Source organism: Neolamprologus brichardi, chromosome 18 (genome assembly GCF_056152115.1).
Source record: "Neolamprologus brichardi isolate AB-2024 chromosome 18, ASM5615211v1, whole genome shotgun sequence".
Lineage (NCBI taxonomy): Eukaryota > Metazoa > Chordata > Actinopteri > Cichliformes > Cichlidae > Neolamprologus > Neolamprologus brichardi.
In genome coordinates this window covers 12,782,195-12,809,017 of record NC_142121.1, presented here as the reverse complement: position 1 = coordinate 12,809,017, position 26,823 = coordinate 12,782,195, and the positions used below count along the sequence as shown (strand labels likewise).

Sequence of the window (26,823 nt, the reverse complement as noted above, 5' to 3'; positions counted from 1 at the left end):
GGGTTTTTTTCTGTGTGGTGGGGGCTTCGTTAGGAGAAAACACATCATATTGTTTCAAACGTGCTAACGCGTTAAACTCCATGACAGCGAAATAATTCGCGAAAAAAAACTTCATAAAAGTGCAGTAAAGTCACATCAGGCCAGCTGTTCTTACCGTGTGGTGTCCCCTCATCAGCTTGTTGTCAGTAGGTCTTTGCCTCGCGCTGACTGCACGCGGATTGTACTTCCCACTGTCACTGCAGAGCTGTCGGCTCAAGAGCTGCAGCTGCTTAGCTGCCCGCGCGCGCACGCACAAACTCTCTCCCCTCGACGTGAGCTAATATACGTTCATCTGTAAGCATCTGTTACTGCTTTTAAAGCTCTTTCATAATGCTGCATATGAAGCGCTCGTTGAGTCTGTAGTGTTTTAACAGTGAGCAACGAAGTAAAAAAAAAAAAAAGGTTTAAAAAAACGACTTAGACCAGGGGCGTGTCTAGAGGGGGGGTATGTGGTGAGTCTAAATATGATTGGCCCCCAATCTGAGTTAGAGGTAAAATATTAATAAAACAGAGAAATGTTGAAGTCCTTTCATTTTATGTTATCCTTGCAGCCAGTATGTATGGAAGCTATGGAAGGACTGATTCTTATACAGTGGGGCAAAAAAGTATTTAGTCAGCCACCGATTGTGCAAGTTCCCCCACTTAAAATGATGACAGAGGTCAGTAATTTGCACCAGAGGTACACTTCAACTGTGAGAGACAGAATGTGAAAAAAAAATCCATGAATTCACATGGTAGGATTTGTAAAGAATTTATTCGTAAATCAGGGTGGAAAATAAGTATTTGGTCAATAACAAAAATACAACTCAATACTTTGTAACATAACCTTTGTTGGCAATAACAGAGGTCAAACGTTTACTATAGATCTTTACCAGGTTTGCACACACAGTAGCTGGTATTTTGGCCCATTCCTCCATGCAGATCTTCTCAAGAGCAGTGATGTTTTGGGGCTGTCGCCGAGCAACACGGACTTTCAACTCCCACCACAGATTTTCTATGGGGTTGAGGTCTGGAGACTGGCTAGGCCACTCCAGGACTTTCAAATGCTTCTTACGGAGCCACTCCTTTGTTGCCCGGGCGGTGTGTTTTGGATCATTGTCATGTTGGAAGACCCAGCCTCGTTTCATCTTCAAAGTTCTCACTGATGGAAGGAGGTTTTGGCTCAAAATCTCACGATACTTGGCCCCATTCATTCTGTCCTTAACACGGATCAGTCGTCCTGTCCCCTTGGCAGAAAAACAGCCCCATAGCATGATGTTTCCACCCCCATGCTTCACAGTAGGTATGGTGTTCTTGGGATGCAACTCAGTATTCTTCTTCCTCCAAACACGACGAGTTGAGTTTATACCAAAAAGTTCTACTTTGGTTTCATCTGACCACATGACATTCTCCCAATCCTCTGCTGTATCATCCATGTGCTCTCTGGCAAACTTCAGACGGGCCTGGACATGCACTGGCTTCAGCAGCGGAACACGTCTGGCACTGCGGGATTTGATTCCCTGCCGTTGTAGTGTGTTACTGATGGTGACCTTTGTTACTTTGGTCCCAGCTCTCTGCAGGTCATTCACCAGGTCCCCCCGTGTGGTTCTGGGATCTTTGCTCACCGTTCTCATGATCATTTTGACCCCACGGGATGAGATCTTGCATGGAGCCCCAGATCGAGGGAGATTATCAGTGGTCTTGTATGTCTTCCATTTTCTGATGATTGCTCCCACAGTTGATTTTTTCACACCAAGCTGCTTGCCTATTGTAGATTCACTCTTCCCAGTCTGGTGCAGGTCTACAATTCTTTTCCTGGTGTCCTTCGAAAGCTCTTTGGTCTTGGCCATGGCGGAGTTTGGAGTCTGACTGGTTGAGGCTGTGGACAGGTGTCTTTTATACAGATGATGAGGTCAAACAGGTGCCATTCATACAGGTAACGAGTGGGGGACAGAAAAGCTTCTTACAGAAGACGTTACAGGTCTGTGAGAGCCAGGGATTTTCCTTGTTTGAGGTGACCAAATACTTATTTTCCACCCTGATTTACAAATAAATTCTTTACAAATCCTACCATGTGAATTCATGGATTTTTTTTTCACATTCTGTCTCTCACAGTTGAAGTGTACCTCTGATGCAAATTACTGACCTCTGTCATCATTTTAAGTGGGGGAACTTGCACAATCGGTGGCTGACTAAATACTTTTTTGCCCCACTGTATAGCGCTTTTCTACTCTCCCAGAATACTCAAAGCACTCTATATAACATGACACATTCACCCAATCACACAAGCACTTTCTCTGTACTTAATGCTTTCTAACTACATTCACACACATTCATACTCCGATGGATGCATCGGAGAGCAACTTGGGCTTGACATGCAGACTAGAGGAGCCAAGGATCAAACCACCAACCTTCCGATCAGTAGGTGACCTGCACTACCTCCTGAGCTACAGCCACCCCATGCCCTCTGTAAGTCAGAATTTCAAGTTAGGTATTTCTAAAGAACTTGGATTTTTGTGTTGTTGAGTTGAAACTTTGAGATGATCACTCAAAAATGTCAACATCTAACATTCAAGAATTTATTTTTCAGCAAAAAAAACAAAAAAGTTGTTTTTATTTAGAATATTTTTTTCTATTGTTGTTGGTTTAGAAACTAAAGTGAAAAAATAGAGATAAATCTTGAAGTACTATTTTGGGATAGTATTTTTGAAAGAAAAGTTGAAACAATATTTCAAGTTTAATCTCGAACAAGGGTGACAATTATTTTAAATTTTTTCTTGAAATGGCACTTTGATATTTATCTACAAAAATTTATTTTAATCTCAAAAAGAATAATATTAATAAAATTTATATTGTGTGTGGGATAAATTTGGGCTACATCATTGTACCATACTGACCTACTGTATCTGCTCCTTTTTTTTTTAGATATATAAGATAAGAAACTTTACACTGATTGGTAAAATTGGTTTGGGAGTTTGTTGGTGTGGTAAGGATGAAGTTCTTGGCAATAAATCGTCCCCTTGGCTGATCAAGAACAAAAGGAACACCGTTTTATACTACACTCTCAGACTGCTGTAGCCTGTTTACATTATCTTCAGGTAAATTCACCTATATTTGCTCGTGGACAGTGGCTTTTCATTTTAAAAGGAAAGTACGAGAGCATTTCTTTTTTTTTTTTTTAGGATAAAAAACTGCCCAGGTGTGAGCTGTCTTGGTGGAAGCTTGCACCTTCTACATGTAATATGTTGTATGTGTGAAGTATTGAGTCTTTAGTCATAATTTGGGCATGTATATCACTATAGTCTAGCTATAATATACATAGATTTAAGGCATTGTTTTATATATATAGTCATCGTTTAAATAGAAAGTTTTAACCTTAGTAAACCACACATATGCCGGCTAGTTTCACGTCTGTAGATTTCATGGTTACTATGATTAAAGAAGCTTTAGGTATAATTCATAGTAAACTTACTTCAATCAAATTGGAACATTTGGTAGTTTTAACCAACCTCACAGGGCAAAATCTCTAAACTGTTATTGAGTACTGGGAAAAATGTTTTCCATACATACAAGCTGTTTTTATCACTGTATGATTCTGATAGAAGTCCACTTTCTCATTGAAGAATGGCTATTTGATATGTTATCCTGGCGCTAATGTTGACTGTAAATCAGTTTATTGATTATTAGCACCTGCAGCACACGGGTCAGAGCAGGACGTTAAATCTAAAGCAGCTCCAGATGTGCTCTAAATAGTATAAGCCTCTTAAGACAAATGCATCTGTAAAACTATAAGTATGCATAACAGAAAGTTTTATTACAGTTTTTCCCTGTATGGTTTACCACTTTTCCTATATTATAACTGAAAGAGACTTAATATTAAGTTCACATGGCTTCTCTTCACTTTATGATATTTGTATTTCCAGTGGTTTCCCTATAAATTGTGCTGAGTATGTTTGAGGTGCTTGGTGTTGACCTTACTTTCACCATATTCTGGTTTCTGCTCCGCACAGTTTCCTATATGGTGTCTCTGTCGCTGTCAGCTCTGCATGATTTATACCAGAGTGAAAATTGATGGCACACATTACCATCCCATCACTGCCAGCACTGACATGTAAACTCCCTGCTACTCCAACATTTGTACCAATCACGTCAATACTTGGACACACTGCATAACAGCGTGTCAAACATCTGTCTCGTCCTCACGCTCTTAAGACTTTGATAAATACACAAAAGAGGCAAACAAGCAGAAACCTTTCATCTGTGTACATGATCACACAGTGAAACTGCAAGTCAGAGTATGAGTTCTGATTTCTGAGAAGATGCACAGAGCTGTAAACAAGTCCTCTGGGATGGAGCTGCAAACAAAACCAGATGGGCAAAAACAATTCACAAAAGAACGTATTCTCCATGAAAATTTGGGACACAGGGGCTTCGCTGCTAACTAGATGCAGAAAGCAGCTGGTGTTAATCTCTCTTTTTGCCATCTCTTCTCTTTAAAGTCATTCAGAAATCTTTTGAAAATGAGAATTAAAGCATTTATTTGGGGTAAAACACACGTGTTTTATCTGCAGCTCATTTTCATCTCAGAGCAAACAACAAATCACTGGAGATGATGGACTGATGTTCCAACTTGGAGAATTAAGTAGGTTCTCAAATTCACAGGAGCTTACAAGGCTTTTTCTTTGGGGGATATTTGGTACTTTGCAATGAATATAAAAAGATATGCAGGTATTTTGACACTCTTCAACCAGCAATGACTTTTAAAAAATCAAATTAATGTAATAAGAGCTCATCATTTAACTCAAATTGGTAAGTGTCTGTCCCATAAATTAAATAATCCCACCATTTTTGGTATTTCAGATATTTGGTTCACTTTTACTATAAAAATAAGCTGATATGCTATCACCTCTCAAGCCACATAATGCATAGGTTTTATAGAGCGTGTCCTCAGCGATTTTCTTTCCTCCCTGTATCACTTGACTTTCTTTGTGTTGAGGACCTGTTTGTTTTACATCAGTGTTTTATGTTAAGTATAGCAGTTACATTTATATATATGAAACACTTACTGGTTGCAAGGTATAGCATGAGGTGTTACTTCCTTTTCAAGACTTACAAGCCAAAAAGGTCCAGAAAAATTATCATACAAGCTAAAAGATTTGGTTGATACACCTCCTCGGTTTGCCTCTACTTTTTTTCTTTGTTTAAGACATTGAAAAAAAATTGCTGCACAGCACCTGTACACTAGGTGTCCTCAGTGAGCTTTCTGTGTCTGTGTATAACAGCGGTGGGCAACTTCAGACCTCGAAGGCTGGTGTACTGCAGGTTTTAGATGTGTCCTTGAACCAACCCAGCTGATTTAAACTGCTGAATGCCCCCCTCAACATGTCCTGACGTTCTCCAGAGGCCTGGTAATGAACTGCTCTTGTGATTCAGGTGTGTTGACCCAGGGTGAGATCTAAAACCTGCGGGACACCGGCACTCGGTGCCTTGAGTTTCCCACCCCTGGTATAACCTGACTTTGTTTGTTTCAGGCCTCGTGTCTACACAGCAGTCGCTTTTCTCCACTCACTCTTGTATATGTAAATAAGAAGAGTAGTTATATTGACCTGACCAATCTTCCACGTTTCCATTTGGGTGTGTTTTCTTTTAATTAAAAAAAGAAGTCCCTATTAGTCAGTTCAAAGGAGCCTTTTCACTAATCTCCTAAACCTTTTCTTTTCAACTAACATCACTTTAGTAGTTGTGTGCCTTCTATTAAGCTCTGTTAATTAGCACATTTTGTTTTTAATGTCTACACTTTAATGTGCTGGGTTGAAAGGAGTAAAAAGAACATAGGAGCAGATGTACTACACTTTATAACTAAAGAGTTGCAACCTGCTTGTCCGGTTCTGGAAACATCTTCATAATTATAATCAGTTGTGGTGTTTTTCTAAGCTTATCTGTAATTATCTAAATGTACCGCAGAGCTTCTTTGTGGTACATTCTTTCTTCTTGGTAGCAGAGCCTTCATCTGATTAAAAAAATGTTCACCCTCTAAACAGGTAAATCTCTTAATCTGTGCCAAATACTTGTTAAACTCACATTCATCTTTTTATAAATAACAACACTGTCATCTCCTGGCCGGCTGTGGTAATAAACCAGAGGCCTATTGCTATTAGATAAATGTAAGTAAACGGCCCGTTAGACAAATGCGAGAGGCTGTTGAATTAGAAAAGAACTTTATAAAGTCAGAGTTAATCACAGTTACAAAGATGATTCATACTGGTCTAATTGTTAGCCAATGTTTAAAAATAAAGCTAACCACTGAATGTGTTTTTACAGCAAGATAAGCAAAAGTTACTAAACACTGTTCTAACATAAATATCTTGTTAAATATATATTTAATTTATCACATAATCTTCAAAAAGGTGAAAAGAGAAATTAACATAATAAAAATAAACGTTTTAAATAATTCATTTTTCAACTAGAGGAAAAAAACTAGAAAATTTATTTGTTATTTTGATTTTATAAAATTTACTCTTGTGGTTCAAAAACGGTTTTGTTTGTTTTGTTAAAGGAAGAACTAAAGAAAGATAAACGTATATAAAGAGTCCTAGCTTTTGGAGATTTTATTCTGAAAAGAGTGCGTAGTGATTTCTCCAAGAAAGAGGGTGAGTATGTTTTATATATTTAGATGGAGTGAGAGTGGCGGGGTGCTTCAAATGATGTACCAGTTACCGATTCCGGCCTCCTCGAACTGCACCGCAACACAAAACAAGCGTCTCCGTCAATGACCGCGCCACCACCGTCTCTATGCGTTAGCTCGGCGGCTAGAAGAAAGCTAGCTAAGGGGGCTGAACCGGGTCTGCTCCAAAAGGACAACCTAAGTAACAAATTGACAGGTTTTACCGAAAGCAAGACATTTTGTTCGTAAAGGTCGTGGTGAGTATTTTGTTCCCAGACATTTTTCATTTTTCCTTCCTTTTTCTTTTCTTTTTGGATTTTTTTCTACGATGCTTTTTGGACAGGACGTAATGTGCTGGCTAGCGAGGTAGCTGGCTTAGCGGCCTCGGAGATGCTCATCCCCTCCAAATAAAAAGAGCACAAACGCTGGTTGTGGTTTTTAGAAAACACGACGCTTTGGATGCCTCTTAGCAACAGTCTCGTCCACTTTTTTTGCAAGTTTGTGTAGCTGTATTTTTTGTAGTGTTTATTGTGAAGACTTTTCTTTTACGGGACTTGCTGGTTTTTGGCACGCTTTTCAGCCAGCTGGCCAGCTAACATTAGCATGTTAATAACCGCGACAGCAGCAGCATCCTGATGATTGATTACACGTTATCGACTTCAGATTTGTCAGAATTTTGCAGGTTTTGGTTTTTGCAAGACAAAGAGGAACTGGTCTGATGGCTGTATACTTTTTTTTCATGCTTTTTAATTGTTGGTTGGCTAACGTTAGCCATGCTAGCCGGCTTTGATCCCGGAGGCCAGTCAGGGCCTGTGTTTCACTCCGAGGCCTGCTGAAGGCGCTGTCGGGGTCCAAGCGGGTGTGTTGTGGATGGTTTAGGTAATTTTTGATTATCCCTAGACTTTGCTTTTTTTGCTTCGGCTTTGGGTTTTTTTCTGCCCCCTATGGAGTAGTTTTTTTTCCCTCGTGTTTTTTTCCCCTTCCCCCTCCCATGATGAAGAGTGATTTTTATTTTTATTTTTCTTCTTGAGTTTGAACGGTTTGGAGTGCCATTGGCTTAAGTTTTTACATAACGTTGCTAATACACATTTGATTAATTAAACATTTCATCTGAACCAGTATTATGGTTGTGTATATGTGTATCAAAAGCAATCCACGCCCTCACATTCACCCCATTTACCCTTTTTATGAGAAAACACAAAGCTTATGGAAAATAAATTTAAACATCACTATTATACAATACTGCGCACAAGTCTCAAACCGCCACTCATTTCTTTATTTCGTGCCAATAATTTATTGAAATGTGTAAATATATAAATTAAAATATGATGTGTATAAATAATAATAAATAAAAAAACAAATACAAAAACGTTTTGTAAATTTCAGTTGTTTGGTATGACCGCCCTTATTCTTTCAACATGGCCTGAGTTTGCTCATGGAAGTTTTCTTTGAATTTCTTTTAAGGAGCTTTCAGGAATAGTTCTCCAGGCTTCTTTAAGACATTCCCAGAGCCTCTGCAGTGTTTTTATAAATGGCTGTATGCATGCATTGTTGTACCTCCTTTGTGGTTGGGTTTAAACCAAAAAATTGAGATTTTGATTAATTACTTCACAAGACCTGTTGCCCCTGGTTTTCAGTGCAGATTTTGTGTAATTTGGCAAATCTCAGACATTTCCCATCCTTAAACAAAGCTTCTCTCTTCTTACACAGACGGTTTTTGATAAGGTTTCAGTGAGCACTACATGAATAACCTGAAGGGCCAGTTCATCTCTGAGATCCAGTTTCAAGTTTTTGCTGTTTTTTTTATATATATATATCTAATTTAAGGATATGATTTTCAGATACTGTTCATTTGCTGTAGATTGTAGTTTTTGTAGGCCAGCCACTACTATTTTTTGCCCTCATGTCTAGTTTAATGATGCACTACACACCATGCAGAGATAGGTCAGGTTTTCACTTAATAGTTATTTGGGAATCACCTGATTGGTACAAAAGAACCTACATTATCCTTTACATTTTCCATAGATTTGCTAAGTTTTCTGTTACTTGAGTTAGGTTCCTTTCCTATGCTTTTGATTTATAAGCCTGGGTTAAGTGGTTTCTTAAAGACACAAACAAACATACAAAAAAATCCTCTGGAAATGAGTGTAAAAGCTGCCAGTGTCCAAGGAACAACTTTGAAAGACCTTCAGAGATCCTGGGGAACTATTGGTCAAGACTTCTTGGAGGCAAAATATAAAGACATCAGGGGTGGCTCGAGACTTTTCCACAGTACTGTTTGTTATGTTAAAAGCACATTTACACTCTTGATTTCAAAATCTCGGAATTTGGTGATTACTAGTAATAATAATGAAATCTCTGGTTACCCTTAAAGCTTCTCTAAATATAATTTTCCCTTTAATTTCCCCCTGCTGCTGATGTAATTCCCAGTTCCAGAGTTTTTATTATAACACTACTTGTGTTTAACAGATTATATACTCTATATTTTTGGCTGACCTTTTTAATGTGTCCCTTCACATACGCACCCCCGTGAGTACTAATAAGTGGATCTGCCCATATTTGGACTAATAACTTTAGCTTGGATAAATTCCAAATTTTAATATTTCAGTGATATGTAATTATCCTGCTCTTCTAGTTTTTTTTACAAGCGGTTCCATCAAAGTCATTGCAAACTTTATGTGTCAGTAATGAGCATTGATTTATGGTTTGTCTAGGAAATGAAAATAAAAGCAAACGTAGCACAGTGTTTTGAAATTCATCCAGCTTTGCTAGACTTGTTGTTATCTCGGCTGCATCTAGAAATGCAAACAAATGTCTAAGCTGCTACACCCATATTTCTTCACACACTAGCAAAGCATATGTGGGCTAAGCCAGTGCACTTTCTGTCGATTGATTGCAGTCCCAGGTTTCAATTTGTATCTGGTTCTGTATTCTCACACTTCACCCAGCCTTAGACATTGCAGTAGGTATACATGCATTAGGCTCTACTTGTAGTCTCATGCTGGCTAGCTGTGTAACTGTATTTGCCTCATCACTGACTCTTGCACACACTCCAAACAGGTAAGGCTTCGTACAAGATAACCCTGCTCAGCTTGACCGAGGTGTGTTTTCTGTCACCTCAGTATAAGTCGCCAGGGGCGAAGGTGAAGGTCGAGACACCAGCCCAAACTGAACCCAGCCCACAGTCTCAAACATCAGGCAGACGACAACCCTGCACACAGACGCAATGGAGTGAGTGATGATGAATGAAAACCCCCTCTTCTGTCAGCCAGGGGGTTAATGTTAATGCCACGTAACTGTTTTTATGTATACTTCCCCTCTCCAGACTTTACACACACTGGGCAATGGGCTTCACACACTTGCTTATATAGTTTACTTACAATGTTGATTACATATATTCAGTGAGGATTGGGCAGCATTACAGTGCTGCCCAATCAGTTAGAAGCTGTATTTGTATCTACAGCTAAAGCTCTACACCTGTACTGCAGGTTATTAGTTCATTGAAATGAGTCTGGCATAGCTGGGGCTCCATTAACAGGTAAATTAATTATATTAATGGTGAGTGATAGTTTTTTTTTTCTTCTAGTTTCTTTTATTCAAAATCGTGCATTTTAGTTAAATAAAGTTTGTTTTACTTTTCTGAAGAAACGCACACCCCTTATTTAATGTATTATGAAAGCACCGACAGGCATAACATAAAATTCAGAAGGAAGAAGGAACAAAGTTGTAATTTTGTTGTTGTCTTTGTGATTATTGTTTCATCACTCAACCCAGAGCCCCAAGCACTTCAGGCATTAGAATTAGAAATTTCTGGTATGAAACAAATGTCGCTACTTCCCACAGGTCTAGCTTTCGGTCATGTGTGTGTTTGGAGGTGTTGAGTGAAAGCTTTGTGAAGAGGAAGTTTAGTTGTTAACTGTAAATGTTGTTATCATGAAAATATTTTGCATTAAACCATACAAGATAAACGATAAGCAAAGTCCTTTTAAATTTGATTATGCAGATTTGCAGTTGTTGTTGTCAGACGTTTGTTTGCATGTTTTACAATTTTTTCTCTTTTTTTTGTGACATGAAAATTATACGACAGAACTACGTAAAAGTATCTCATTAGAACGACGAAAACAAATGCTCCTTTGAAAATGATTTAAATTTCTGCTACAGTTAGATTTAGTCCATTGTGAACTTTTTAGTTTATAATTTATTTTAGGTGATAAATAACAGGCTTCTCAGTTAGAATGAGCCTTTAGTGGGCGCCTAAGCAGGAGGCATACTGTTTACTTTAAAGGCAAAGAGTGGATTTCGGTTTCCTAGCCATTAGATAACAATGTGAAATTTGTTAATAAATTAAACCCAGATATTTTGATCAAGATTTTTCTTTGGCTATGCCTAAAAGCCCTTAAGAGGACAATTTGTTTTATATCCAGGAAATCATAGTTGAAGAATCACGTGGTTTGTGGTCTTAGTGCTTGGCTTTGTTTCCATCAGTTTGGATTTCTTTTAGATGAAGAGGAAGTGATGCAGCTTTTAAATATTAAGTAAATGGAAGCTGGTCGGAATCTAATCAGTTTCAAATTTGTAGAATAAGAAAGATTTTGTAGAAAAATGCAGGTAACTAAACTTAATTTCTCAGGAAATCCTGATGAGTCTGTGACACTTTGCTTTGTGACTCGGCAAAAGCAGGATCCATTCAAAGGGTAAGATATTTCTCATCCTGCTACTAAATCGGCTGCATATCTGTCTGTGTGTCTTCCTGACAGTCGTTCGCCCACCTCCTCCAGCCTGATGAGCGCCAGCAACGTCACCAACAAGACCGACCCACGCTCCCTCAATTCGCGGGTCTTTATTGGCAACCTCAACACGCTGCTGGTCACCAAGGCAGATGTCGAGGCCATCTTCTCTAAATACGGCAAGATCGTAGGCTGCTCTGTCCACAAGGGCTATGCCTTTGTGCAATACGCCAATGAGAGGAACGCCCGAGCCGCTGTCGCCGGGGAGGATGGGAGAATGATTGTTGGACAAGTGCTTGGTGAGGGCTCAGTCTCTGAATTTTCATTTAAAAGGATTTTGCTCTTTATTATACTCTTATTTAACTAAAATAAACTGAACTTCTGAGCTCATTGTTTGAACCTTATTAGTTCGTTACCACTTTAAACAGTCACTGTTTGTTTGCTGGGGCTGATAAGTGATAAGTTTTTCCCCCACCCTTCTTGACGCAACCTCAAAGACATTTGTGTCTCCTTCTGAGATCAAAGCAGGGATTTTTTGCTTGTTAGGCTTCTTGGTTAGACCCTGGGAGGAGTTAAGATTTAGTCTCATTTGTTTTTACTCAGAAAACTGATGTTGTTAGGCAGGAATCTTAATATGTCCATCTGCCTCCATAAAATATACACACATTTCCCAGTTTAAAAGTTTAACTGCTGGGTGTAAGAGGTTTCTCACTGAGAAGTGAAAAAGTCAGTGCAGACTTGAGCTGGATCACAATTTGCTTTCAGACTAGTCGTCTGTATGCATCCAGTCATTCTACTGCTCCACAACACTGCGTAATCCATTTGTTGTTTCGTGTGAACAAGTGTGAATGTTTAGGTATAATTTTCTTATTTTAAACAAATGATTCTCAAACATTTCTGCTTAAATATGCACGTGAATTCATTTTCTCGCTACCTGAGAAAATGAGCTGAAATACAGGTTAATGAGGGTCCCTTGGCTGTGAGAATGAAACTGAGAGATGACTCGTAAGACTCACTCAGTGACAGTAACAATGAAGTCTGATAGCGATAGATTACAATACTCAAGGGATGCAAGAGTGCAATTGCTTTACACATCGTCTCACTGCTCTGAAAATAAATGAAGGAACTAGACAAGTGAAGTACTTTGATGTTTCTAATTGTATTTCTTCATTTAATCTCCTTTTAAAATGTTTCCAGTGGTAACAGACGAGCAAGCCTGAAGTACATTTGAGGGAAAATGTAACATAAAATCCATTTTGTGTTAATTTTGACTTGTCAAAAGAAACACCAAACTTCTCACTCACAAATGTGTGCCATTATTATTTGTAAAAGAGAAAGCAGGGAAGTATGTAGTGCCAGCAGCACTATTGTTGACTAGAGTACAAAAATATTTATAAATATATTTAATGTTTATATAATATTTAATAAAAGTGCAAACCTCTAGTAAAAAAAATTAAACCTTCATCAAACCTGCTATTTTCTGAAGAGAGACTGGTGGCATTGTTAAAAACTTCTAAAGCATTGGTTTCAAGTTATTTGTCCTCTCAATGGGTTTGTGCATTAATGTATAATGTAACTGTCTGGCAGACATCAACCTGGCTGGAGAACCCAAACCGCACAGATCAAAAAGCACCAAACGCTCCGCTGGAGACATGTACAGGTAAGTATCAGCTGCAAACCTGAACAGAAAGCCAGAAATGCCCCCATCACTGTTCTTAATGAGGGCATAAGCGACTTTTGATTTGGCACTAAAGGAAAAACTTCATGTAGTTAGAAAAAAAGAAAGAATGCAGTGATACCAGCAAGTCTTCATATTTTTCAACACAAGCTTTCTGTTTTTTTGTTCTTCCACAGCAGCAGCAGCAGCTCCTTTGACCTCGACTATGATTTTCAGAGAGATTATTATGACAGGTGAGTAGATCCCTGACGATGGATGAGAGCTTTACACTCACGCACAGTGCCGGTCTTTGTTTGTTCATGCTTTGTTGTTTGTTCAGCAGTTCATGCTTGAAGATGTCACTCAAACATGGGTATGAATGTTATTTGATTAGAAAAAGCAGTAATGCTTCACTTCTACCACTGCTCTGTTCTCATATTCAGCACAGAGTATGTTTATTCTTTTTTTAAAAAAAAATTTAAAACCTCTTGTTTGATAACAGAATGTACTCGTACCCGTCCCGTGTCCCTGCTCCTCCTCCCCCATTGTCACGGGCTGTGATCCCGTCGAAACGCCCGCGGGTCAGCCTTAGTGGAGGAAGCAGCCGGCGGACCAAAAGCAGCTTTTCCTCTTCATCCAAGAGCAGTCAAAGGACTTCCTCATCCAGAACAAGTGAGTCGGTTACCTGGTCCATGCAGCTGTCTGGAACTTCAGCACAACAGTATATTATCCTAAATTTGATCAGTTTCACCGAATACCAAACTGTTGTTGTTGGTGCTGTTATCATCATCAACATCTTGCATAAATCTGCATTTGTAAATATTTACAGAGGGTTATTCAGTCAGGCCTACAGACTGGGCAGGGACTGTATGGCCACACAATAACTAACACATGATGCACCAGCACAACCATAAGTACCAGCATCAATATCGGCCACTTACAAAGGTTTAATGGCGTAGAAGTCTAAATACATTTAATTAGCATCTGGCTTATCAGACTTATTGCTGGCAATACAAACCAAACCCACTGTGTCGTACATTTTCTCAATTACTTTAAACATTGGGCCAAATAATAATCTTTCAGTAACCTTATACACGTCCTTTGATACGGGGGGAGTTATGTTTATGTTTACCATGGTAGGACTGGGCAACTGTCAAAATGTACCCTCGCTGTAGAATAAGGCTTTCTAACCCCCCCACCCCCATTCCACAGTGAAAGTGGATGAGCTACAGACCATCAAGAGAGAGTTGACGCAGATCAAAAGCAAAGTGGATGACCTCCTGGAGAGCCTGGAGCGTATGGAGAGGGACCATAGCAAGAAGTCAGGTAGGAGGGACACGGCATGTTTTAATGGGGAGTGCTGAGTGAGGTAAAACTCAGCAATAAATGCCTCCGTGTTTAACCAGATGGCCTGTAAATGAAACCCTACAGTACAGAATGATCTCACACATTCTTTTCTCACAGCTGTAATACAGCCTTAATGGCCTTCTTTTGTTGAAAATTAACTATAACAGCCTCTAAAGATTTCCAGCTTTTATTATATTTTTTCCCAGAGTAGCCCTTAAGTTCATTTAATAGAACAGATATCGGGTCATGAATGTACCTTTGTGTTTGGCAGAAGGTAAGAGTATGAAACCAGAGCCAGGAGAGGTGACTTCACCTCCACACCCAAGCAACAAGAAGGACGACAGCTTGAAGAGGGAGAGGGACAACCAGGATATGAATGACTCTGATGAAGAAGAGGAGGACGAGGAAGAGGAGGGAGACCTGCTGGAGGAAGAGGAGGTGAGGTTTGAAAATGGTATTCAGAGGGAAAAGAATAAATGAATATGGTTTTTTTGGGGGGGGGGATTTTTTTATTCAAATTCAAATTTCAAATCCAGCACTGGACAGACCTGCCATGTGCATCGTGTGGTGTCAAATATCAGACACGTTTGGGATGGGTGAGGGTGGGTGAGTGCGTATCTGTGTCAGTGTACATGCGTGTGTGTATCCGGTGTCCTTTCAACCAGTTAAGCGAAAGTCAGCAGTCCGCAGCCTACGCAGGTGGCCTTGGAAGGATATGTGCGCAGAGACCCACAACAGTCTGATTATCAGGGAGAAGATTTTGTTGTTTTCAGCCAGCCGGCCTGATGGGCCTTCTAGCGACATGGGAAGCCAGATGAGAGAAATGATGTTTTGGTTTAGTGCGAACGAGCTGCCTCCAATGCTACAGCCGGTCTAAATGTCCTTCACTGGTCACCAGGTCTGTCAATTTCCCGCTAAGCTTCCCCAAGATCTTATCCATGTGGCGTTCAATAACAACAGTCTGAGTACTCACAGCCCATCCCATCGCTTCGATCATAGCAGCCAGCCTTGTGGGGTTTTGAACAGCTCTAACCGCTTTCTTCAGTCTTCGATAAGCCAGGGTGTTACGTTTTACTTTATTGACCAACGCCTCAGTTTTGTTTGTTTTCTTAAATGGTGATAGCGGCTTGTTCGTCTCTTTTAGTTGAGCTACTTTAATAAAACTCTTTAATTTAACCCTCATGCCTTCTTGTCTCCTTTTTCTGACCCGGACACTTTTTGTTACTTCCCCCTCACCGCCTAGACCCCTCAGGGGAACGTAACACAGGGCCAAGCCAGCTCCGATTGGCAAGAACCCTGTTAGTATGGTGCCGAATAGGTAGAAATCTTCTATGTCCTCAATCGACAGTCCCGGGAATCCCAGGCACACGACGCGCCACTTCTACCACCCATCCAGCGTGTATCCAGCAGGTCCCTCCAGGAAATTCGGGCTCTCCTTAACCCAGGCTTGCGTTCAGGGGCCAGTGGATCAAATCTATATTCTTTAGGTTTTAGAGAACAAGACTGAGAGACTCTCTGGGATAAAGTTAGACAAGATTACACAAGGGCATAAGAAGCCAAGCAGGAAGAGATGCGTCTGCCTCCGCCAGAGCCGACAGCAAATTTTATTTGTATTTTATTTGTAAGATAAAGAACTTCATGTTTCAGATTTTCTCAAACTGCTGACATGTGAAGTCATTTTCTGAGAAATTTTATGGCATCGGGTTTTATTCGTTCATTCCTTAAAACCTTAAAACTGGAATTCATGTGATTTAAATCCGCTAAGCTACAGTGAGTGCTCACTTGATCCAACTCAAGTCTGTCTCCTTCGCCCTCTGAGTTAATGGTTCCATGTGCCACCATGCCTAAGTATCTCTCAAATGGAAGCTTAGAAAAAAAAAATACCAAGTTTTAAATCTCTCTTAATAGTCTAAGGAGCTTGGAAAGAAAAGTGACTGGACTTCTTTAAGTTGCTTGAAGACATTTTGCCTCTCATCCGAGAAGCGTCTTCAGTTCTAGGGTCAAATAGTGGAGAGCCCCAGATCCACCATTCAACCCTAGAACTGAAGACGCTTCTCGGATGAGAGGCAAAATGTCTTCAAGCAACTTAAAGAAGTCCAGTCACTTTTCTTTCCAAGCTCCTTAGACTACGATGACCTGGATGTCTGAGAACCTTCAGACTCTCTCAATATTCTCCACCAGAAACATCAGCAGTTAGCGACTGCTACGATATATACTGCTCTTAAAAATAAATTTTAAGAAAATGTCAATCATTTATTATATTGTGCCTACTGTTTCCGTTTCAGCCAGAAGTTTTCAACATTTCTAAAATGATCCCGATCAATAAGATTTTTCTTCATGTTCTCACTGCGAGTTATAACAAAAATAGTAATTTATGAAGCAACTGTCACCTAGTGCCACATACAAAAGTTGCGTAAATGTGTGTGGATGTTTTTGTTCCATATCTTACACAAAAGTGCCTTTTCCTGTTTAGAAATCTGCACAAAAGGTTGCTCTGACTGAAATACAACTATTAGCTTACCTCCGACTTTTATTGCTGTCCTTGTTAAAACCCATGCAATCTAAATCTGGTGTCTAGACTGAACAGAAAAGCGATGAGATTTTTCGTCAGGTGCATCTTTGCAGCATTGATGCCACCTGTCATTGTGCTAATTTTAGTATAGTTTCCATGTTTTTTCCAAGGATAGCTGCGTAGTCCACCCTAACTTGTGAGGCACACCCAGTGATTTTCCATTATCGGTCTGAAATGAGATAGAAACAACTCAGTTCAGAAGTGCATCGAGGGTTACTCCTAGTAGGTCTTCAGGGGGTTTAATAGGGTTGCACAGTTATTCGATTTAAAATTTTAAATGTGAAGCTATGTAACTGGCAATTCATAAAAAGCTGTAGTTAGTCTACACTGTGCACAAAATGTCTCAGGTTTGAGACATTGATTTTCTAAATCTTTGCCTGCTTTCTTGTGCTTTTCATCAATTAGAAGCGACCCAGTAACTACACACACTTAGATTAGTGTTTGATTAATGTGGTTACAGTTAGTTTCTATGTGCATCCCTTCATGTCACGTGGCAGTGCAGTGATATAAATTATTACACTCGCGAGTTCACTAAAAGCCAATCAAATTGGAATTTCTGTCAGAAAAATCAGTGGCAGCCCTTAACAAAACAGACACTGCTATACAGTTGTTTTAAATGGGGGAACTATTCAGGCGCCCAAACTAGTTTTTGTACTGTGCTGTACTTGTAGGAGGCCACAGTCATGTGACTTTCAGAGGAACTGTTTAGAGGAACCACTTGTGCATTTGCTTCCCTCTCAGTCCCAGACGTTGCTTGATGATGCTTTGTCACTAGTGTTAATTTCTGCTTACGGTGTTTATGCTTTCTTGATGTGCTAATTTCAACCTCACCTGCTGCTTTAATTACTATTAGATATTATTAGATCAACAAAACAATGCAGTAGATAAACTTCATGATTTTTTTTTTTTCAGATTTATTTAAATTAGTTATGATTTATTTTTTTCATCACTTATTAAATTGTCTGCAGGTGAAAAGTCAAGAGAGGGAGGAGGAGGAAGAGGAAGAGGAGGAAGGCGAGCACGTGGAAGCAGACGATGATGGTGACAGCGTGAATGGAGACGAAGACTCATAGGCACAGATGACAGCCCCGCATGCGGTGTAGTCGCAGCTTCCAGAAGGACATCGGACTCCTATTTTAACTCTAATATTGTAGATATAGGAAAAAAAACCAACACGTACACACACGCACATAAACACACACATAAGCATGGTGCACACACTCTGTCATAATGTCCCTAAAGGAGATTTTTGTTTGCGTATCTTGCCCGTCATCCGGTACCCCCTATTTACAGGAACTAGTTGTAGGTTTGGGTTTGTTTTTTTTTTTTTTTACAGCGTCGTTACTTGTCTTCAAGAGAAGGCACGAGTGTGGACTGGTGATGTTCTCAGAGACGACAGCTCGACGGACATGTCTTAATGTGAGGGCGAAAATTTCTGTTTAAAAAAGAAAAGTTTTTAGCTTCAGTGTGTTTGTTTTTCTCATCAGTGAATTAGTTTGGCCTTGTCTGTCTGTATGTTACTGTCAGTTTTTATACTATTCAGTTAAACTGTAAAGGAATAAATTGCAATAAAATATTGAATTTGCTTTTGTGTTTTGTTTGGCTCGACATGGATCTTTTGTATCGACACTACAGAGATGTTCCTTATCTGGCTTCACTTAATTCAGATGTCATGAATCCCATTTACATGGTTATCACTTCAGTAAGTAACCCAGGGTTTCCTGGTGTAGTCAGAAGCATTTTCAGCATAATTTCAAAGGGAAAAGGGAACTAAAGTAGAAAAACAGGAAGTTGAAAACCACAGTTAAAGCATCAGTGTGAGTGTGGGGGATTGGAAAAAGGTTATACAGTTTTTTAGCTCTCTGAATGCACAATAAGTTGAAGCAGGCATGCTGCAGAAGAACAAATCGGGTGCAACTCCTGGAAACTGAGGCTATGATTAAAAACTGATTCAAGAAAACTGGACAACAGGAGAGGGGGGGGGGGGGAAACATTGCCAGTTTTGGTTTGGGCTGCTACATTCTGACTAAAGGGTCAGAATGTGATTATTCCGGCAGGATAATGTGTGTAACAAAGAAACCAGACGAGATCAAGTGCTCAAGTTCACAGTATTCAAATGTTTCCAGTGTGATACTCAATTTGTGCCACAAAGACTTGGAGCAAGCCCTCAAGCAAAAGTAGTTCCAATGAAATACAACACAAGGTGTGCCTATTAAATTGTGCAGTGAACATCTGTTACTGTGACACGTAGCACAACCGCTGCTTTGTTCTAGTCGACTAAGGTATTTTATGGTTTCTGTCAGATGACCATAAATATTTAAATGTGCAAATCAAAATCAAATGAAGTTGCCATGATGTCATAAGCAGTGCGCCACTCTCGTCATGGATCGTGGTTACCGAAGTGACTTCAGCAAAGGATGCAATGGCAAACCTGGTGTCTCAAGATGCATTTTAGGGAATTTGGACACAACACTTAGAGTGCATTTGTATTTGATTGTTTATTTATATCTTACAGCTTATTTAAGGCACTACAGATATAAATTAGCTAGCAGCTACAGGTTGCACAAATCATCTTTTCTCTTATGAGATCAGTGTGCTATGCAGTTATATCGTCATGCTGTATATCATGAATGCACTGAGATTCCCACCAACAATCATAAACAGCTGTTAGTCAGCTTGTGCAGAATTTTACTTGTATGCACTGAACATACAAGTAACAAAATAGGGATGTACCCGATGTTTCTCACAGCCAAAACAGGGCGGTGAGAGGGAAACGAGATGACATTCCAGTGATCAGTTTTGAGAGATTCAGTACCGTGTGTCTCTCGATTTAACCAGATGAGGTTCATTTAGACATCAGTCACACCCTCATCACCACCAGGAAAGGGTGTCACACTGTATCTTAGGGGATAGGATTTGTTGATTTCACTGTACTGTGTCCAGAGATGCAGCTCATGAGATAAGACCATAGTTTAACTTTATTATAATTAGCTTCAGTTTCAGTAAGTTTATCTTTTAAAAGATAATCTACAATCAGTACATATATCTGTTAAACAAAACCATCTTGCCATTTGTCTAAGTATGCTTACTTGTAGGTGTGTGTATGTAAGTCACATGCATGAATATAAAATATATATATATATATATTTGGTGACTAAATCCACACAATTACTTTGAAACTGAACAACATAACATCTTCAAATTCAATAGATACAAAAAGTGCAAAGGAAACATAAAACATTTCACTATTAGTTCAGTAAACACGTCGTAAATAGCTTGACACTCAGATTTTCTGGCTTTGCAAACCAGTCATCTTCACCGGTCACATGTTCTTCCTCTCTGCACTCTTTCAGGCTGTCTTCAGGATGAACAGCGTGAGGACAGTTAGCAGGAGTGTCAAAGCTGGCAGGGAGAAAAGACAAAAAAGCAATTATTCAGAAAACATCCATCAGGGTTTCTGCTGGTTAAAGTTAAGATATCTTTAATACCACATGGTGCAAAGTGTAATTATGCATCATAGTCATTGCTAAAGAATAATTCAGCCAGGACAATATGGGCTAAAATGACATATTATCCCTGCTCTTTCTGTTGTATAGCAAATTTATTGTCATGCATTTGCTCCATTAAAAGGGCCAGAAGTCCAATAATGGCTCCAGCAGTTTCTAAATGTAGCTGATTTATACATAGTTGTCATTGTCCCCTTAATCTATGGTAAATTATACATTACTTACTTGGAAAACGATTTTTTTTTTTTCTTCACCACTATCTTTTACTTATAACTCTAAAATATTTCATAATAGAATTAACTAATTTATTAAACAATATACAGTAACTAAAGCTTCAGAGCTGGGTATTGTGAACTGTGAATCTTCATCACATTCAGCCCTAAATCTACAGTCTGAGAATAAAATGTCAGTGTGGTGTTTACCATGACTGTGAAGAGCGCCACTGGCTGAATTCTTTGTCGTAGAAGGTGGTGCGGTGGTTGTGGTGGCGTTTGTGGTGGCGTTTCCAACATTGGCGCTTGGGTTGGCGAGGTTCAGAGGATCGGTGGTTTTGCTAGCTGTGAAAGTCCCAAAATCGTCTGAAGAATAAAACATTGAAAATAGTGATGAGGATTCGATTTAACCTTCATTTACAGCTTCACAAATAATGTAGCATCTAACGTGTGTATTTATGTTGATAAGAGTAGACAACACGTTACAGTTGAAGGCTGCTTTCACTGGACTTACTTCCATTCAATGGTCCAGACCCAAGGATGACAACATAAGTGGTATCAGCGCTCCTGGTGTTGGTGGCATTCGAATTGGGGACACTGAACTCACACTGGATCTTTCCATTGACTACCTGGCCTCGTATCTTTGTCACAGTCTGGTAAAAACAGTTTGACTTGAAGTTAAAAAGCACCATCAGGTAAAGTATTACATTTTAAAAAACCCACTTTTCGTTGTGTTTTTTTAAGGCTTTGATGACTGAATTACAGAGTATGCATTAAATAATTTCTAGGTTAGCAGCTTTTAGGAATGTGTTCTGATCATCTGTCAACCGTTCAACTGTTTCAGCTTGTTTGGTAATGTTTATCTGTATACGTTTTAAAAGTAGTTACAGCCTTACCGAATTAAATGTAGCGAGTGTGTTGTTGATGTTGTTTCTCTGCCGAGCCGCGAAGAAGAATGAGGCATTGTTAGAGCTGTTCTGAGCACAGATGTAAAGCGCAGTGGTACCCTGAAAAAGAGCAAACAGTTTAAGGGTTATATGCTTCCTTAACTCACTCGTCTCACTTTTAACTCATTACTTTGGCCTGGACCAATAAAGACATAAACACATAAGCAGGTCTGTGTGAGCTTATAGAAACACAGATGTAATTGATTAACCTTGGTATAGTATTTCCCAGGTGCCTGATCCTTAACTTGGCCTTATCACTTGTACCTTAACAACAGTATTTACATTTAGTTTGGTGTGAAGGTTTCACATCCTGGTGTGAATATTTGACTAAGCAAGGTGGTGGCTTTCATTAAAATTAACTCTCTCGGTTGTCTCTGAAATGACCGAACGTTTGTTGGATTATTAAATCTATATTTAGAACATGATGTACTTTAAATATATTTACTAATGGAAACCAACGCCCATTTCCAAACACAACCCTATTATTTTATGTTTTTTTTTCATTATGTACCAACGTCAAATATTTCATTAATCCTGACAGTGAGTAAACATTTCCTGTCAGAGGATTAATGGCTAGGTAATGGAAAAGTAGTTGAATGAAGTTAATTAAAAAAAGAAATTGATAACATAGGAAATCAGTTATAATTATTGAAAAGTTGACGTGTAAATAAGTATAACTCTTCAGTAAATAATTGTTTTGGGTTAACGTTTTGGTTTAAGTTCAACTTAATCACCGCTCTGGTTTTGTGTGCTGTGGTACCTGGGTTGCATTGGCGGTGAGCCCCAGTGCGATGTACCCAGTGGAGCTCCCACTGAGCTGGAACATCAGCTCGGTGCCGTTAGGAGCTATAGTGTTGCCTGCAGCCACTGATCCAAAGAAACAGCTGCTGTTCCCAGCAGGGTCACAGTTGTCTGGGGTCTGTATGCACAGCTTACTCATCCCGCAACCTGTCCTTGTAATGTTTACCTAGTAGAGAGACACACGAGCATAATCCAAGTCACAAAACAGCTTAGCACCTTCAACTTCTGTGTCAACACTTTGACGAAGAATCGCATCCCAGCTCATGAACTGGGAACAGCTGCTATTAGTTAACATTAGGTTACTAAAGGCTTTATGGGAAATGAAACTCTACCTTAAAAGAATTAGAAATGTATAAATCACACAAATTCCATTAATTATATGATTTATAAACGTCACTGTTTAGCCATATTGACAGTTAGACTGTATGTAAAAGATGGCAGTAGCCACCACACCCATCTCGATTCTTGTCTCTCATGTTGAAGCCTCATTCTCATTTGCAACCGCCATTACACAATCCGTAACCTGCCCTTTTACTCTAAAGAAGATCTGACCTCATTATGTATTAAATTAGTCATAACTTAGCATCTGAGATCGTGAACTCAAAAGGAACGCGCTTACTGAGTTCATCGATGGGAGACATTTTTCCATAGACTTTTATATAATTAGACTTCTTCACTTCTCCTCCTGCTGGCTATTATTATGGATAAATGCTCAAGGCACTCCCCCTACCTTTTAGACCCACTAGCATTTTTTCTTCTTCTCCCATGATAATAATAATTCTCAGAATGTATAAATATAAATAAAAGTTTCACCAAGCTAACCATGCGCTGTTCTATTTCACACTGTAGATGCTTAACTTAAAAAGACAAAATTAGCAGTAAATTCTGACACTATTTCGTACAGTAAAACTCATTTCAGCTCCTAAATATGTAAAAGTGTATGCTTAACAAATGCACTCCATCCGTGTAAATCACCATGGTCACAGTGGTATTGTGCTGGCAAAGTTAAACATAAACCAACCGTTGCATTAGTGGCGAATGAGAAACTGTCTGCTGCTTGGACCCCCGGAGCCACAAAAAGCATCACTGCGGCAATCAGCAGACTCAGGCCTCGCTCCATTCTTTCCAGGAAAGCAAACAGTGAGAGAGCAAATAAGAGAAGAGCAGATAAGAATGAGATTGCAGAATTTTTTTTAAAGAGGAAACTAAGCTCCTTTACATTCTACCTCAGTTTTATTATAACAACTTGTAAATTCGAAATTTGTGTGTAAAAAATGTAAGCACTTATAACAAAATGTTTTGTTCTAAAATACAGTTAAGTAAAAAGATTGTAAAAAAAAAAAAATGAATTGAAAAGAAAAAAATCATTTAAGGCACGTCCACAGGGCTGAAAACACATTTATACACAAATGTACTAAGTACAGTCAGTCCTTTAAAAGGTAATAAAACACATTATGGTTTATCTGGACTGGAATATTGACAGAATAATTATTCATTTAAAAACAGAGCATCGTTCCTTTTCTTTTCCAAGGTTTGTTTTTTCTTTGTGTAACTAAAAATCAATTGTCAGATTATCTAAATAGTATTTCTAGAATTCTCATAATTAACCTGATTATGCTTTAAAGGATAATGACAGCAAATGAAATAGAAGCAGGCATCCAGGAGAATCCAAATCTAAAATGTAATTAAATAAAGTTTGGAGAGACTTACTCGATGCTGTGAAGTTTAAATGCTGCGTTGAAGGGTTGTTTTCTGCTCTCTGTGGGATGATCCGCAGTTCTGGTGATGGAGCAATGTGGAAGTAGCTTTTTGTTAAATAAGGGGCAGGGCTTGATAAGAATACACCTGTGTACCTGCCTGGGTGTGGATTAGTTGTTTGCATTGCTAAAGCAGTTTCTGTAGAACAAGCCTTGCTGCTGACACGAAATAATGTCCTTGGTTTTTTCTTCTTTTACGATTTTCTGTTAGGAGTTGACTCACAAGGTGGTTCAGAGTTTACTGCTTATCACTAAATACACTGTGAAACAAAGAAAACACGCATGAGAAGATAGTTTGGCTGAGCTAAATTAAATATAAATAAAAGTCAAATATTAATTAATTAATCGCAATCATTGTATGACTGTTTGTATGATTGTTCTCACACTGGATTCTCCTTAAAATAACAATGTAATATAAATTGGGCTTAGATAAGCAACTTCATAAATATGTAAAACATCATTTTGCATTTCTTTTCTTAATGTATGGGTTTTCAAACAAAGCAGATTCAAAGTGGTTTTTACTGCCTGTAAAGTCAATGACACACAGCAAATACACGTAAACACAGAGAATGAACTTTATAGGGCTTTATTCTGAGAAGTGGAGATAAATTCAAGAAAGGAAACACAGTTTACAAGTATAACTGTTACAATTATTACAACATGCAAGTCCAATATTGAGCATTTACTTGCACTGTAAAGGAACATTTCCCCAAAGAAAACAACAAGGAGTTAGAGACAATGTCAAACACCCAGATTATTTGGTACCTTTATAAAGAATAGCGTCTGGACTTCTTCGCCAAATATTTAAAGACTTAAAGAAGTCCAGACGCTTTTCTTTGCAAGCTCCTTTGACTACAATGACCTGGATGACCTTCACAGACTTTATAAAGAATGTTGTGGTGAAACCACAGTTGCATCGTGATCTGAACTTCCTGTCAGGTTAGTTACATTTTTTGCATTTTTGTGTTCTTTATTTTTCAAGGAATTTCCTTTTCGTTTCTGGATGTGTTTGTGTGTCATTACGTCACATGGAGTGTAGCTCAGGAGGGAGGGGAGGCCATCTACTGATTGGAAGGTTGTTGTGATCCCTGAGTTTACATGCCAAATATCCTTGGACAAGAAACTAACCCCAAGTTGCTCTCTGATGCATCCATCGTGTGAATGTTAGGTAGCAAGCAAGCACTTACAAAGCATAGAAGAAAGTGAAGGTGGCATGTTGTAGAAAGTGCTTTGAGTGGTCTGGGAGAATAGCAAAGTGCTATATAAGAATGAGTCTGTTTACCATTAGGATGATGTCATCCTGCTTAGTGTGACTTTTAAAAGAAAGAGAATAATTAAAAAAGTCAATTTGACAAAAGTCCAAGATCTAGAATTACTACCAGGCCATATGATCTTACAATGGACATCATTTCATATGAGCTTTCTTGCTTTTCTCGTCCTAGAGAAATTCCATTTTTACTACAGTTCATTGGTCTTCATATGATTTTGTCCATGTCACAAACTTTTCTGTGAAAGACTTTGAGTTGGATTTTGAAAGGTTTCATAGACCAAATTTGATCATCATATAACCTCCTGTTACCCTTAATTGGATAAGCAGCTAAGAAAATGGATAGCTGGTTAGATTTGAAAGTATTTTATTAATAGGCGCATTTAACTGCTGATATTATCCTGACTAATTTTGCTGAAATCCCACTTTTAATACAAAAACCTTATATTTTGTGGTTCCTGAAACCATATTTAGAGGCTTGTGGTCTGATTCTCCTCTGAGAATCAGACCTGATCACATTTTGTGTATTGGCACCAAACCCTGCATGTGCTGCAAAGTAAAGAGTTACTTCCAGCCCCTTTACAAAGAATGAGAGGTGTCTTTGTGCCTTAACAATAACCATATGCATTCCTACATTTAAGGTCTTATTTCATAAGTTATTATTGTAAGAGAACGAGTGATTGTTTATCCTGAAACTAAATCTTAGAATGAAGCTTGTGTTATTTACCAAAAACAGCTTCTTTCTTCTTACCACTTCATCATTCTTACGGAGAATATAAACTATTTCCCACACAGTGGATAGCAGGCTTTTATGGCTGACGTGAAAACCATAAAGAGCACAAATTTGTTCATCTTTGAGAGCAAATTTAAATTGAATTAGTGGAAATTAAATATAACTAAAAATTCTTAGATTGAAAGTCTACTTATAAGTTTTTGGAGTTAGTAGAGGGTTTAAATACAGTGGGGAAAATATTTAATTTGATCTCCTGAAGAGAGAGACAAAGTATGAACACAGGTTTGTGCACATCTTGCGAGGGATTTTGGCCCACTCCTCTTTACGGAAGCTCTTTAAATCCATTAAGTTTCCTGGCTGTTATTTGGCTTGGCCCCACAGATTTTTATAGGCTTGAGGTCTGGAGACTGGCGAAGGGCAATGCATAACCTTAGAGTGCTTCTTTAGCCACTCCTTCCTTGATTTTGTGGTTTAATTCATTATCATGTTGGATGACACATCCACGAACCATCTGCAATATTCTGGCTGTTCTCATCTAGATTTTACAGAACGTGACCCTGCCTGTTGGCATCTCAGTGTGGGGAAGTCGTCTGCATCTTTAGTAGATTTATATAT

General features: G+C 38.9%; 2 protein-coding genes across 6 annotated transcripts; one reads left to right on the top strand and one right to left on the bottom strand.

Annotated features, from left to right (window-relative positions):
- Positions 1-6,792: 6,792 nt before the first annotated feature.
- hnrnpca (heterogeneous nuclear ribonucleoprotein C a) lies at positions 6,793-18,570 on the top strand. Of its 5 annotated transcripts, none has more exons than XM_035908340.2 (10): positions 6,793-6,939; positions 9,805-9,913; positions 11,440-11,708; positions 12,997-13,069; positions 13,264-13,320; positions 13,410-13,439; positions 13,569-13,738; positions 14,279-14,392; positions 14,688-14,851; positions 17,954-18,570. In XM_035908340.2, the coding sequence occupies exons 2-10, from the start codon at positions 9,909-9,911 to the stop codon at positions 18,056-18,058; spliced, it is 987 nt and encodes a 328-aa protein (XP_035764233.2). In that variant the 5' UTR covers positions 6,793-6,939; positions 9,805-9,908; the 3' UTR covers positions 18,059-18,570. The 5 variants fall into 5 exon arrangements, with proteins under 5 accessions (XP_035764233.2, XP_006792402.2, XP_035764234.2 ...); XM_006792339.3 differs by having other exon boundaries at positions 14,685-14,851; XM_006792338.3 differs by lacking the exon at positions 6,793-6,939 and adding an exon at positions 6,946-7,561 and having other exon boundaries at positions 14,685-14,851.
- Positions 18,571-19,483: 913 nt separating this feature from the next.
- Positions 19,484-24,223, bottom strand: LOC118454273 (ferric reductase 1-like). Its single transcript, XM_035908356.2, has 7 exons — positions 24,162-24,223; positions 23,473-23,572; positions 22,411-22,617; positions 21,600-21,710; positions 21,218-21,356; positions 20,914-21,069; positions 19,484-20,387 (listed from the first exon to the last, which is right to left on the bottom strand). The coding sequence occupies exons 2-7, from the start codon at positions 23,569-23,571 to the stop codon at positions 20,335-20,337; spliced, it is 765 nt and encodes a 254-aa protein (XP_035764249.2). The 5' UTR covers position 23,572; positions 24,162-24,223; the 3' UTR covers positions 19,484-20,334.
- Between the last annotated feature and the right edge of the window lie 2,600 nt (positions 24,224-26,823).